Source organism: Lasioglossum baleicum, chromosome 1 (assembly GCF_051020765.1).
Source record: "Lasioglossum baleicum chromosome 1, iyLasBale1, whole genome shotgun sequence".
Taxonomy (NCBI): domain Eukaryota; kingdom Metazoa; phylum Arthropoda; class Insecta; order Hymenoptera; family Halictidae; genus Lasioglossum; species Lasioglossum baleicum.
The window spans coordinates 16,969,903-16,985,251 of NC_134929.1; the positions used below are offsets into that span (position 1 = coordinate 16,969,903).

The window sequence follows — 15,349 nt, forward strand, 5'->3', positions numbered from 1 at the left end:
ATTATTAATTTCGATTTGTTTCGCGCGCTCGATTGGCCACATGGCTCCCAATTATTTGCCAATTACCGTTCCGAACGAATTTCTGCCCGCACAATCGACGAAACCGGCGCATTTTGCAACTGGTCAGGCGAATATTCGCGACACACGCACACATAGACAGACAAAAACACATGCACATTGCGGTGGTTGTTTGCTTCGGTGATTGATGCGGGGGTGGACCAACAATTTGAATAGTTTTGTAAACTTGACTGGTCAATGCCTTAACACACCGGGTGTCTCATTAGTAGCGTGTATTTGAAAATAATCGTACTATAAATGGAAATTATATCCTACCATCAAGAAGATATATCAAGAATGGAAGAATCGAATTCAATATTTTATTTATACCCTTGTCGAATAAATGTATGAAATCAATTATTAAATGTAATCGTGGCTGCATATTTCGCCCATTTATCATTTTAATAATGAATATCGGACGTGTGAATATAATTTTTATATGATTTCTAAAATGTGGAAGGTAAAATGGATAAATCTTCAGCGCATTTTTTATTGAAGACACCAAGAAGAGCATTGAAAAATTACATTTTTTTCATTGTTGCCATTTTTTTATTGTATTAGAAGAGGAGAAGAGTAATGAAATAAGGTTCGCATAAGCAGCATGGCGCATTAACGCTGCAAACAGTGAAAATTTATCAACTTTTATGCGAAAGATTGAAACAATGATGCAGATGCACAAAATCTATTATCAGGTGTTTGGTATTTCATTCGAACAAAAGAGGTAACGATGCAAAGCACAAAGTTCACCGTCTATTTATTCGTCGCAGACATGAACAGCCCGCATATCGCAAGCCGGTAAATATCAACTGCATGATTCCAGAGTCCAACGGGAAAAATAAAAATTCATCGTCCGTTACACATCGGACAACCAACAAATTTTTCGAGCGAAACGTTCCATTCGAATGCTGCGTCGCACCGCGCCAAACAATTTTTCCATCGGGCACACGCCGCGAGCCGCGCCATTGCGTTGCCCCGAGAGTTCCAACGACTTCATTCGATCTCCAAATTATTCCAATCCAATTACCAACGGGTCTGAATATAAATGAAAAATCCATTAACGCGAAACGTATCTCGTTTTTCCTGTCCATCTGTTGCACCGTTCGAGCGACGGATTATCGCGGCGACAGGCGGGGTTGGCGAGGAGACAGATGGCGTGTCAGTTAACGAAAAAAAGAGAAAAAGGCAAAAGAGCATTCCGGCGAAGAGATTCAAGGATTTATCATGTTCGAACAAATATTCGCACAAAATGAATATAATTGTTGAACAAAAATTATTTGAGCGTATATTGAATACAAATTAGTGGACAGCGGATTTTATGCGTTCATGAGAAAAATGAGCAGGTATAATTTAAAACAGAAGAATTGAAAAGTGCATACATAATTTTCAACATGTTAAACACATTAAGAAAGAAAATGAATTCCCATGTCACTCCAGTTTGTCTATAATCTTTGTCTACATCTTTAGTCATTTTACAAAGTTGTAAATGATGTATCAATATTTTTAAACTCTTTTTATCTGTCAATTGTTTCAATTTACATCCACCCATTTTTGAAAAAAAATACATTTATACACATTTCCCAGTAAATTAACCCTTCTAACATCCCAGAAAATGAATTTACTCCAATTTCAAAGAAGTGACAAGTTTCTAAAGGGTGCCCACTTAATTTTAGAAGTTTAGTTCCGCAAAAATTGGCGAAACAACGAAAGCCGGAATAGCCTCTTAATTTCTGGAAACTTGATTTTGATCGCGACCGATTAGAGCGGAAGGGATGTGACGATATTTTCGATCGATCGCGCGACCGGACAAGCTGCGATTGCAGTTAGCCCGCGTTAACTGCAATTATCAGACTGCCGCGAACGAATGCGTCCAATTACATGATCCAGTATTGGCCGCGAACATCGCCGGTGCAACAATCCACTGGCTCCCGCCAATTAGTGTTTGCATTCTTCTCGAACGAATCCCGCGGTGAATACGTGACCCCGTTTGCCTCCGAGGTGTTCCATTAACGCAATTACTCTCGACACTAATTCCAGCTTTGCTCTCTCGCGCGCGCGCCTTTTCTCCGTTTTCGTGCAAGTCGGCTGCACGGTGCCTAACGTCAGGCAGTTTCGCCGGAATTTCGACGGAAATCGCCGTCCGTCCACGCTGCTCCATTGTACGCGAAATCATGGCGTAATTGCAGGGCACCGAGTAATCGACAGACCCGTGCCCCTGCAGTGAGGGTATTTTTAAGGGTGGGACGTTTTTAATTGACTTACAATTAGCGATAAGGAACGAAGTCAAATACTGATGTACACGCAGCGTATTTTATTCATTTATAACAAAAATGAGCAGGTGTAGTTGAAACAGTGAAAGCATCAGAAGAATTAAAAAATTCTGTTATATTATTTTCAACCTGTGTTAACCATATCAACCAAGAAAATCAATTTCTATTTCACTCCAGTTTGTTATAACTAGACAGCGGATCTTCATGCAAAATAAACATTTTCTACCTGAATTGCAACACACAGGAGTGAAATGGAAATTCGTGTTCTTTTTTTAATTTGTTTAGTGGTTTGAAAATAATACAATAGTATTCTCAAATGCATTTTTGTCATAAATGCATACAATCCGCTGTCTAGTTATAACACAGACGAGGTATAAGAGTAGACCAATCACCCGATTGTATTTTTCTGTCTCACGCTCTAGAGCCCTCCTACCGTTCCGTGTCACATCCTACCGTATCCATCAAAACTAATATTGTGGAACTTGTATTCTACAACGGTGCTGTTACTGATAGAATTTGCTATCTCATGTCGGGGATTCTATAAATGATGTATGCAACAAAAGAATGTTGTGTCCTTTTACGCCTGTTACGTGACGTTTCTACGTGGGAAAGCTTATATTCAAGAAAATCATATACATATTATACGTATAGTGGACATCAAAAGAAGTCAAATTCACACACATGAGGAATTCATACTAAAAACATTAATATGTACTTTAGCTATTATTTAAATCAGGCCTCGGAATTATACATATACTCGCGATGGCTACGGCTCACAGTGGTTTGGATTGGAAAATGGAGAGTGACATTTTGTCGAAAAATGAACTTTCTCATATTGACATGTACAAAGTTTGTATTGCTTCCTAAATACCCATCTACCTCGAAAATAAATAAATTAATCAAATATAATAACAATTGTATTCGTAGGACATTTTGAAAATAGTATGTTTCGCAGAAGAAAGATGCTTATCTTCATCTAGATCTAGACGCCCTGGCTAACCTGTTTAATATTTTCTCTCTGCTCGTCTTTTAAAGTGAAGAGAATTCCTTTACGAATATAATTTACAATTATCAGGAAAAGTGCTAAATAAGTAACGAGTAAATAATTTCAAATATTATTTTGAACAATGAATTATAAAATTATTACAGAAAATATATGTATATCTATTTCAATAATTATCAATAGGTAGGAATCATTTTTTAATGAAGTTTAGTGGAAATTTCATTCTGATATCTCTTATGGTTCAAAAGTTATAGTAAAATGTCACATATATGGAATATACATACGAAATAATCTACAATTAAAGAGAAATAAGTTCCGCAAGTTAAAAAAAAAACAATTTTTCGCTAATGTTTATTGATAAAATATAGTGAAACAACACCACAAAAAGACGCCGCCTGTCCAGATCTACAGGTTTTGCCTAACATATTTTTCAACGCAATAAATAGTTTAGAAGATATTCGGGAAAGATGATTTTGACAATAAAATTTGTTGTTTATTAATATTGAAAAATTTTATGGCAAACGGTTGCCAATCGACAGTTGGCGCGCCGGGCCGACTGTGCCAACTCGCGTCTAGGTCGCGCTCTGATTGGTCCGTGTTTTTCGTTAATAACTCCTAAACAAAGCCGCGGATAACATTTTTGCAAAGGTAAATATCGCTTCAAATGGTCTCAGGAACCTCCCATTTCCGGGAAGTTCAGGAATTTTGGGACACCCTATATAACACAATGACATCAAATAAAAAAATATAATTTAAACATATAGTCATAACGTCACAGACACAACTCTTTAGCCATTTGTAGTTGATCGTTTTCGTGTATCTAGTTCCAACATTTATCGTTCGTCAGCGTAGAGGGAGTAAGAGAACCAGTTGTTATTGTGTGAGACACGAAACCTCATATGGTGATTGGTCTACTTCTATGTATACCTCGTCCGTGTGGTTATAATTCAGGTAAAACATTTACCAGTGATGTAATCCAGTGATGTAGTCCGATGATGTAATTTAATAGAATTAATCATTAGATAGTGGATCTGTATAGGTGGACTTTTCATTACTTATGGCGTAGATGGATCCTATCAAATATTTACGTATTGATTTTTTAAAGCAATTTTAAAGCAATTAAACCCATTTCATCGAAATTGAATAATTGAAAGTAGCTGCCAAACAATTATAGTAACTTCAATATTTAAAAATTGTAATTGTAATTTAGACGGAACGTTTATAACTCCGGACCGAAATGAACCCCGTACACTCACCACCAGGATTAATGATTTAGGAAAGGAAACAACATGTATTACTTTTGAGCGAGTGATTTATGTATTATCCCCTTCATCTATGCTCCCGTAGCTCCAATGTTTAGAGTTTAGGCACTCTACCATCCCCCTCTACGACACGCCACGTGGCTCGGTGCGTGCCCTCTCCGCATTCCTTCCAATTGACTTCTATTCATCTCCGAATAATACTGTATGTAACAATACCAAAAATAGTATGATAATTTCACAGGTGTTCGCGATGCAACGATACCAATGATCGTAATAATCTAAACTGCACGTAACAACTAGACAAATTAATATCAAGAAAAAATTGTCGCGGAGCTATAAAAATTTCGCTGACTGTAGAACATCGTAGCTGCGAAGCCAGTTGGTGGAATAACTGGTGGCAGAGAACGTGTTAATTTTCGTAGCCCCTCGGTGAGGGGATGGTACGTCTGAAAAATCAGCCGGTTAACAGGTTAAATTGCGAACGACATCGACGAGGGTAAAGTGAGGAGCAGCTTTCTAAACGGAACCGTCTAGGAACACGTCGAAATTCCGATGGGCACGGACAAGAAGCATCACGGACAGCCGAACGACCGGACTAACTACGTGCGTGGAAACCGAACGATGCATCCAGGGTTTTCGAGAGACGAGAACACGAAGAGAGGACGAGAGGAGGCCGTAGTCGGTGCCGGTGAAGAGCACGGGGGAGGATGAACGGGGCCGAAGACTCATCGTGGACGAAATTGCATTACACGGGAACGTGAAGGCTCAAAGGAGCGAGCGGTTGTCTAACCGTCTGGCTGAATTCGCAGGAGCAACATCCTTCGGCAGCCAGCCGAAGAAACGAAAACGAGCGAGTCCCCGGCAAAGATGCCGCCTGCCTTTCTCGCTAATTCAATCCTTCTGATTTGATCCCCCTTCCAACCATCCAGTTTCTCTTGTCTCGACACCCGTTCCCCACCTAAGGAAACAATTAGTCACGAGCTTTTGAGCGCCGAGTTTGCTGACATCGGAGCTAGGACACTTGACGAGCTGCGAGTGCTCATCGCATGATTGCTGTTTGTTCTGGATTTTGGAATTCTACCAGGCGAGCCTGAGCACTATCATCTGCGAATGTTCGCGGAACTAAATTAGCATGCAAGTATATTGAAAATACTTTGAAAATGTTCTACATGATTTAACAAGTACCAAACGAAAATCTAATTCCGTAAAAACACCCACAGACTTGCGGTAACCCGGACCAGAGTCGCCAGATGAAGACTTGTCCCCCCACTCTACCTCTCTTCCCCTTCCACGACGCATTCCCCACGCCTTCTGGAAGCTAACCCCCAGTTTTAGAATTGAACTTAGCACGATTCAGCATAACTGTTGAAATTATTTGTAAATTGGAGGGCTAACTTCTAAAAGGCACTGGTACTGGCAGAGAAGAGACAAATTTTTCCCCTCAATTCGTGATCTTTCCCCTCATCTGGCGACCTTTCCAAGACCTAGCCCCCCACTTTTAGATTTAACCTTAGCACGATTCAGCACAACTGTTAAAAAATTATTTAATCACTTAAGAAATTATTTAGGAAGTTAGTGCTCCACCTTTGGAATTAAACTTATTGTTAGCACGATTCAGCACAATTGTTGAAATTATTTAATTATTAAAGAAGCCAGCCCCCCACTTTTAAAATTGAAAGAGAGAGGATAACTTTTTCTCTAAATTCGTGCTCCCTCATCTGGCGACCTTTCCAAGACCTAGCCCCCCACTTTTAGATTTAACCTTAGCACGATTCAGCACAACTGTTAAAAAATTATTTAATCACTTAAGAAATTATTTAGGAAGTTAGTGCTCCACCTTTGGAATTAAACTTATTGTTAGCACGATTCAGCACAATTGTTGAAATTATTAAAGAAGCCAGCCCCCCACTTTTAAAATTGAAAGAGAGAGGATAACTTTTTCTCTAAATTCGTGCTCCCTCATCTGGCGACCTTTCCAAGACCTAGCCCCCCACTTTTAGATTTAACCTTAGCACGATTCAGCACAACTGTTAAAATTATTTAATCACTTAAGAAATTATTTAGGAAGTTAGTGCTCCACCTTTGGAATTAAACTTATTGTTAGCACGATTCAGCACAATTGTTGAAATTATTTAATTATTAAAGAAGCCAGCCCCCCACTTTTAAAATTAAAAGACAGAGGATAACTTTTTCTCTAAATTCGTGCTCCCTCATCTGACGACCTAACCAAGACCTAGCCCCCCCCCCACTTTTAGAATTAACCTTAGCACGAGAGATTCAGCACAACTGTTAAAAAAAAGTTATTTAATCAATTAAAAAATTATTTAAGAAGTCAGCCCCCACTTTTAGAATTAAACTTAGCACGATTCAGCACAACTGTTAAAATTATTTAATTATTAAAGAAGTCAGCTCCCCTCTTTTAAAATTGAAAGAGAGAGGATAACTTTTTCTCTAAATTCGTGCTCCCTCATCTGGCGACTCTGACACAGACTTATATTAACTGTGTGGTCAAATATATTCAATTTTATTTTGTGCGCACGATCTGCTAGTGTATGACGGAATAAACTGTTTTCTTTCTGTGATCAGAATACATTATTGAATCTTGCGAAGCTTCTGGAAAACAGTGTTAGTTAATATAAGCAGCGTGTTACTACCGTCGACACGACCTCGATCGCTTATTAATGCTAAACTATGGTAAACGTGTTTTACAATTAGACAAGCTTCGGTGCGAAATGATGACAGAAAACTGTGCAGAACACTGAGACACACAAGGATATACGGTGAGACGACACTGTGACAGATAAACAGACAAAATACTTTCAAGACAGAAATTGAACAAACCTTGTTGTGAGACTTGAACATACAGGCGGTCCCGGCGAATAGCTGCGTCCAAGGAAAGATACAAATTCATTACTAATCTGTTCCTTTTGATACGCATAGAGTTCTTAGAGTTAGAGCGCTTCGCGTTATAATAATTAGAATACACTCATTGTTATAATATCTATGGCAAGTATTAGATGCTTAACGGTAGACAATCTCGAATTCAAGTTATACAATTTATGTTCCTATTTTATAGTAAAATTTGAAGATTTATCTGAAAGTGCGGCGGGCATCATACACAATTTACATAATAATAAACACTAATTCATAAAAATTGTACTGTGCCATCTCGAAATATCACCAAACATGTGTAATAAAATATTTGGTGATATTTCAAGATGGCACAGTGCAATTTTTATGAATTCACGTTTATTATTATTTAAATTGTGTACGATGCCCGCAGGCACTTTCAGATAAATCTTCAAATATGATTTTGTTGTAAGATACGAAAGAATAAGCTGTCGATCAGCAAATTCCGTGATTCGCGTATAGTCCGCGAGAGCGTACGAGCATTTCCCTATGAAACGAGCGTGACTGGTAACAAGGGGCCTGCTGCTCGTTACATGGTGCACGTACACATGGTCTGCGGGGTAGAAACCGAGCATAATTAATCGGCCGCTGACGAGGATAATTAATGTCCCGAGTGCACGGCTAAATTAATCGAGTGCTTCTCGAAGAGCGCGCGATATTACGATCGTCGTTATTGCCAATACGATCGGTGTCGTAATTTAAGCGATTCCGATGCGATGCGTACCGCGGTCGTCAACGTAATTAATAAATCGACGCGGAGTCGATTCGGGGTTCGATGCACGCGAACGAACGAAAGGGAAGTCTACTTTACGGAGACTATTATACATAGTTAACGCGCCGTTGCACGTTAGGAGCGACCAACTCGAAGAGGACTTGGAAATTTCATCAGTAGCAGAGGAGAAATAATATCGACTTGTAATAGTTGTAAATAATCTAGAATTATAGGCATGAAGATGTTAAACAACGTCCGCGTAAAATGAAACTTGGATTTTCGGCATTTCCTCGTAAAAATCTACAGGATTTGTATAGAAAAAGTGAAAAATTTCTGGTTTCCTTAGCTGAAGTTTAACCATTCGGTACTGGCAAGGAAGGGGGTAGCTTTTTCCCCTCAGTTTGATGCAATTCCCCTGATCTGATGGCTCTGATCGGATTCTTCTGCTTTCTGCTCGTAGGATAAACAATGGAGATTATTGTAATTATGAGAAAAGAACTTTACAGAGGATTTCTGTTTCGACGCAGCTGGATCTATTTGCAGAGAAGTTAGAGCGATTTGTAAGTACGCTTATACGTCGTTCTAGTTTTCAAACGGTTATGATTCGAGCAGATGGGAAAATGACCCGCAAAATTACGCGATTCCGCGAACCATGTTGCGCAATGAATAACCACTAATACTTCTTGAAGATCGTGTGACATTTCTATTCAGTATGGAAATTTCTTTTACATTTGTGCAACATTTCAGAGCTTCACTTCTGTCGTTCGTTTAGAGTTCGTCTAGAATTGTCTGGTCTAGAAAATGCCTAGAAAGGCATTCTATATCTTTAGATAAATATATAAAATTGTTAACTCTCTCTATACATAGATCTAATATTACAACTTTACAATATTACATTGCCGACAAGAAAAATCTTGAAATTGTGTGAAAAATGAACCCATTATTTTAAATTATTCTCGAGTTTTACTGGACCGGTTTACACAGTAGTTAAATATTTCGTACCAATTCTAAATCCTCGTTTTATCTTGAAAATGTCAGTTCGAGCATCGACTACCTGCCCAAGAAGAATTTTCACTAAATTCGAGGGATCTGTCGCAGGAAAATTTTGGTTCTACGTCTAGCGATTCTTCCCGAGACTGGAGGTAGAGGAAAAAGAAAGAGTTTTAACGAAATTCCATCGACAGAGGGTCCACTTTATCAGACATTCCGGTCTCGATTTATTGGTAGACTGCAATAGGATTTACTTGCCAACCGTTTCGAGTTTCAATCGCCTCGACTCCGACTGTTGCGAGCGTGTCTCCTCGACCAACGCTATCTCATTCGATCCACACGATCGATTCGCTCCGATTCGATTCGATTCGATCTGATTCAATCGATTCCATTACATCGGTAGATACACGTACGATCATCCGACGATAATCGATCTGTAAGCGACGCTGGAATCGATTCGCGACCCGGAAGTCGGTCACGATAATGGAGCACGTATGCACCCTATTCTTCTAGCTATTACCCTTCCTTCATGCCTTTTACGTTCGTTGGCCTGTCAGTTGGAAAAGTGTTGCGCCGATAGCTGTCTCTATGTACTCAATCGACTTAACCCACTTGTCTCGCTTTGAAGTTTCTATATCGTTACTTCTAAATCTTTCAATCGTCATAGTTTTGGCACGGATGTGTGCCTCGTATGTTGTCGCGCTGTGGATTTTTATGCAATTACCGTTTCCAACGAAATAGGAACAATGGGAACATTGATTTCATTCAATGATCTGATAAAAATAACATAAAAGATTGCCACACATGTTTATTTATATGTATATACATGTTCATATCTGAAATTTCTTAGTATTTGCTGACAGGTCCGTCCTTACTGGAATACTGGAATTTTATTTAAAATTATCTTGTATTAGAATGATTAGGCTGAGGACCATACAAATTATTTCTAGTAAATATATATTTTTCTCTTCGGTCATTTTACAAAGTTGTGAATAATGTATCGAAATAAGAACAATGGAAACATTGATTTCATTCAATGATGTGATAAATTGATTTCATTCAATCATGAACAATATACGAAGTAGCTTATGTTATAATTTAGCATAGTATAAATAATTTGTTGTGATACTATGAAAAATAATTATCGATCATAAATATTCCAGGTGTAGAATTTAATTGAACACTATTGTAGTAAATAGTCTCATAGCAAAAAATGTCATGGTTTAGCTTACAATGAAATGGCATAAATTAAAGGATCTAATTATATTGTACTTATTTATTATTATTCTACAATATATACAACTTCTGAAATGATTAAGATTATCGTGTACAAAATTATTATCCTACAATATACAACTTCCGAAATGATTAAGATGATCGTGTACAAAATAATTAAATAAATTCATTGATTTGCGTGCTGCATAACAATAAAATAGAAATCTCAAGGTACACGTGTAATTTTCCCAAGAAATGAAAACAGCTTCGACTGGCGGCGGGTACCTCGATCGTCGACGACCTATAAATTTCAATGAAACGGTGGATTTTGTATTTTATGTAATGAGCGGAACAGAGTGAATTTGCACGAACGTCAGCAGTCTGATTCGCAGAGTATTTACGCGAATCCGTCGGCCGCGTACACGGTAGGTGAACTAGACTTCAGGAAGCGATTCGATAGAAAATAATATGTATCTCCGTCATTCCGATCGTTTCCTCTGGCAATGCCTGCTATTAAGTCTCCTCCGAACAGTTCGCGAACCGAGGTCGCGTGCACACTTAACGACGTTCCGCCATGCGACCGCGTCGTTCAACATCGACGCGACACTTTATATGGAAATCCGCAATCTCGTCGCGCGATATCAAAGGGCAACGCGGATGTTGCGCGTATCGGTTCGTCATGATCCACAGAATGTCGGGGTTTTTTTTTCTCCTCTGCGAGGCATCAAAGGATGCTTCAATGATATTGCACGCGCGCCGCACGCGGATCCACCTCGAATCGATACGCGTAACCCGTGTATGAAGTATGAAACCGCGGATAGGTACACGCGTCTCGCGAATCGCCACGGAAACGCAAAGGAATATTCTACTTCCGGCGAATACACTGCAAAACATTCCGCCATGTTACAGAAAATTCCATGAAACATATTTCAAGAAACAAAATTAATAGCGATCTTAATTGGCACAGTTCTCAACAACATTAGACACTGCAATAAGTAGATTGCTGATCCCTGGGCAACGTAAAAGTTTCATTTAAAAAAAATATATAGAATAATACTTTTTAAAAACCACGCTTATATTAAAATGCACTAAAAAGGAGAAAATAATTTTTTTAGACATTAGTCGCTACAAATAAAAGCGTGGAGCGCTAAACTTTATCGATGTAATCTTCGTGGGCGCTCCACGCTTTTATTTGTAGCGACTAATGTCTAAAAAAAATTATTTTCTCCTTTTTAGTGCAGTTTATTATAAGCGTGATTTTTAAAAAGTTTTTTTTATATATTTTTTTCTTTTCTGCTTTTTAGTCTTTTTTTAAATGGAACGCAAGGTATAGTAATACTGGTATGAAATAGTAAGATATACAATAGAAACGCAAGATATGGAAATACGAGGGACAGAAGGATGGAGTCCGAAATTGTCCGAAATGGAGCTGAATGAACGGAACACCACACTGACTGAGCTCCTTTGGTGCGAAGTAGGTCAGTGGAGTGGGAACGCGTAGTGGAGTAGGGAGCGCTAGCACGCGGAGTGGGGATCGCTGAACGATATGACGTACTACCGAGTGTCGCGCGAGGTGTGACGGTTAATATTAAAATTTTTTCTCCTGAACGCACAGGTTTTTTTATTTGTTTTTTAGTATTGCATTGTCATCCAGTTCTGGGCTATGTTTAAAGTTTCAAGTCTCTAGCTCATCGGGAAGTGGTTTAAAATTCGATTACAAGATTTGACGTATACAACAAGAAATTGGAAGAGAATATCTTCTTGTTGAATAATTTTTTCCGTTGTGTTACAGAAAATTCCATTAACAAAACATTTAAAAACGCAGAACTAATGGCGATAATAATTGATACAGTTCTCAATAACGTTGGATACAAAAGTTTCGTACAAAAATTGTCTTTAACAGAAATGGAAAAAAATTGTTTTCACTGGAATCTAATAATGCATGTTAATAGTATATTTAAATAAATTAGGTCAAGTTTCTACATTTCCCCTCTACTGTCCTTATTGCAAAAAATTTTAAAATTTCTTCCAAATAATCTAAAAAAAAATCCAGGAAATGATAAGTTAATGGAGTAGAGCTTCTTCTTATCTTGATAATTTCGAGATTATCGAGAACCGACATTTAATAATACCGTGTACATTCAGAACGTCCACGACGAAACTGTTTTTCCAGCAATTAGGGCAAAGTGTTTCGCCATTGTAGCGGAGTAAGATATTTCAACAGATAAATAGCTAGATGACATGCGGCGGGCAGGCTAAATTGAATCCGCCTGGCAGGAGCCGTTATGAGATCGTACTTGCAACGGCGTTTCCGAGACTAAGGAAAATAAAAGTAGCCCTCATTACTCTAAAAGTTACAACCGCAGAGAAGATTGAAAAATACATTATGCATCCCACGTGTGCCAGAGCTACAAAACGAGTATCGTTCTGGTACCAGTTCCTAGTTATACACATGCATACATCAATAATTCGCGAGCCACTTTAGATTCTGATATCCGCCGACTGGTTCTGATAATACCGATGAGATATGACCACGAAACGAATTTTTCTAATGGAATACTCGATTGCATCAGGCTTCGACATTTGTCACTCGAACCTATGATCATGCAACAAGCCTGTTCGCCAAAAAGTTCATTTTATTACGGACAGGGGTTTAATTAATTATCAGTAGACTGCGGATTTGATGCATTTATGACAAAAATGGGTACGTACAATTTGAAACAGTGGAGTTATTAAAAAGACTTAAGGCCACCAGTGTATTAGTTTCACCTTAATAAGATTATTAAAAGAAGAATGAAATTGTTATTTCGCTGCTGTGTCTTGGAATCGATGCAAACATTTTTTATTTTGCACTAGTGGTACGCGTTTTATTTTAACAGACGTCGATAATGTAAATTTCTATTGAAATATTGATTAAAAGCTGCGAGGTTCTATTGAAATATTGATTAAAAGCTACGCCGTTCGTTTTTTTGTTGTATTGAAATATGATTGTAACAGCACTTTTAGTTTTTCCCGAATTTTCATGTTTCCGGGGAACTTTTTCAATTTTTTAAAATCTAAAAACCTGATTCGGACTACAACGAACATTTAAAAAAAAAATAGCCAAATCGGTCCAGCCGTTCTCTCGTGATGTCGTGACCAACGAACAGCATTTCATTTTTATTATATAGAAGAAGATAAAGATCCGCAGTCTAATTATCAGTTAGCAAGATTACGCTAAACGGGTATGCTAGCTGTCATCTGTTGAAGTGTCTCAGCAGGAATGTGCTGTTTTGTATTTCTTGATTTGAAGTCTATATTGCTCTTGTTTAGTTATTAAGTATTTATTTTATTTTCTCACTATATACCCTTATCTTAATTTTTCATTTTTACTTTAGAATAAAAAGAATGAATAAGAAGAATAAAAAGTTCCTCAAATGGCTGTAATATGTTACTACCTGTGTATTCTCTAATTATTCAATCTGGTTATTCATTCGTTTATCCAGTTATTCTTTTCATTATTTTTACTTTAGAATAATATGATTAAATCTTAAATTCTTTATAAGATAAAAAATTCCCTCAAATGGCTATAATACGTTACTACTTAATGGAGAAATGATTAAGAAAGGAACTTTCTATGTACTTTACTTCGGAATTACAGGTTTCAGTTCCCCTAGTAATGAACAGAACGACCTAAATGACATAATGACATATCGCAGAACGCGTACTGAAATCTTGATCGCAACACAACAAAGGAGTGACATCCGTGTCTCAGATTCGATCTAAACTCTCGTATCCCTTACAATTAGAAAGTTCTCTACTAGAAGGGAGAAAGGAGATAATTAAATAACTCTTGAAACGCGAGCGGAACCTTTTACCACGCGTTGCGAGGAAGTTTCCACCGAAGTTTCCTGATTTATCGGAGTTATAGATCAAGAGGTAATTTCTTGCTTCGCCGCCAATGAATCACGGTATTACGCGTTCCATCATAAACGACCAAGGAAGATTTATTAGCACTGTTACGAGCCAGGGCCGCGAGCAGCACGAGTGGCCGGCGAAGGGTTATTACCCTAGGAATATGATATAAATTTGTTAGTTAAGGAACGCGGACGAACCCAATGCGAAATTGGGGGGCCGCTAGGATTATTGACAGCGAGGACGAACCTGACGCGAAGTCAGGGAGCCTCTAGGAATGGAGTCAAACGCAGACGAACCCGATGCAAAACCGGGGAGCTGCTAGGAGGTTGTATAATAGCACAGACGAACCTGATGCGAAATCAGGGAGCTGTTAGGATGCGGACGAACCCAATGAGAAATTGGGGAGCCGCTAGGTTGGATAAATCTCTGTTCGGACAATTGGAATGTCGCGAAAGAACCTGATGGTTAATCAGGGAGTTGCTAGGATAATTAGTAAGCCTCGTAACTAGTATAATTTAATTGATACAATCCGAGCGGTAAGATTGTATCATGTGGGGACGTTCAATTACTTGGTTAGGATATTGGACGATAATTATGGGTTTAATGAATTTGAGTTAATTATCAAAGAAGACAAATATATTCTTACTATAGAGTTTCGTTCTACAAGTGTACTTGTGTCGCGAATGAACTGAATTTAGAATAGGAAAGAAATTGAAAGGTGATATTACCTAAGCTAAGACGCACGGTGTTGACGCACTGGCAATGCGGGGGACTCGGAGCAACCTTGTCACTGCCTAACAGATTTTAGACCGAACTCGCGGAATCTGTACGGTTAAACTTTGATTCAAAAGGAACGAACGTCCGATCTCACTGGTAGTTGACTTCCGAGATGCAGCACGACGCGACACTATTCGTGATTACGACAGTACTAGCCCACGAGAGTAGAAATGTAAGGGCTTATATAGCCCTGCAATGACGGGTGGTACTTGTCAGTACCCTTCAAGTGAACATTCGTATTTTCTCAACGACCAGTTGG

General features: G+C 38.5%; 1 protein-coding gene across 1 annotated transcript in view; it reads right to left on the bottom strand.

The window, feature by feature from the left end:
* LOC143209981 (uncharacterized) overlaps window positions 1–15,349 on the bottom strand; it is a 154,505-nt gene that overhangs the window by 47,192 nt on the left and 91,964 nt on the right. The window contains exon 4 of the mRNA XM_076426369.1: window positions 7,431–7,472. Within this exon, the coding sequence (XP_076282484.1) occupies window positions 7,431–7,472 (42 nt within the window). The remainder of the gene's footprint in view (window positions 1–7,430; window positions 7,473–15,349) is intronic.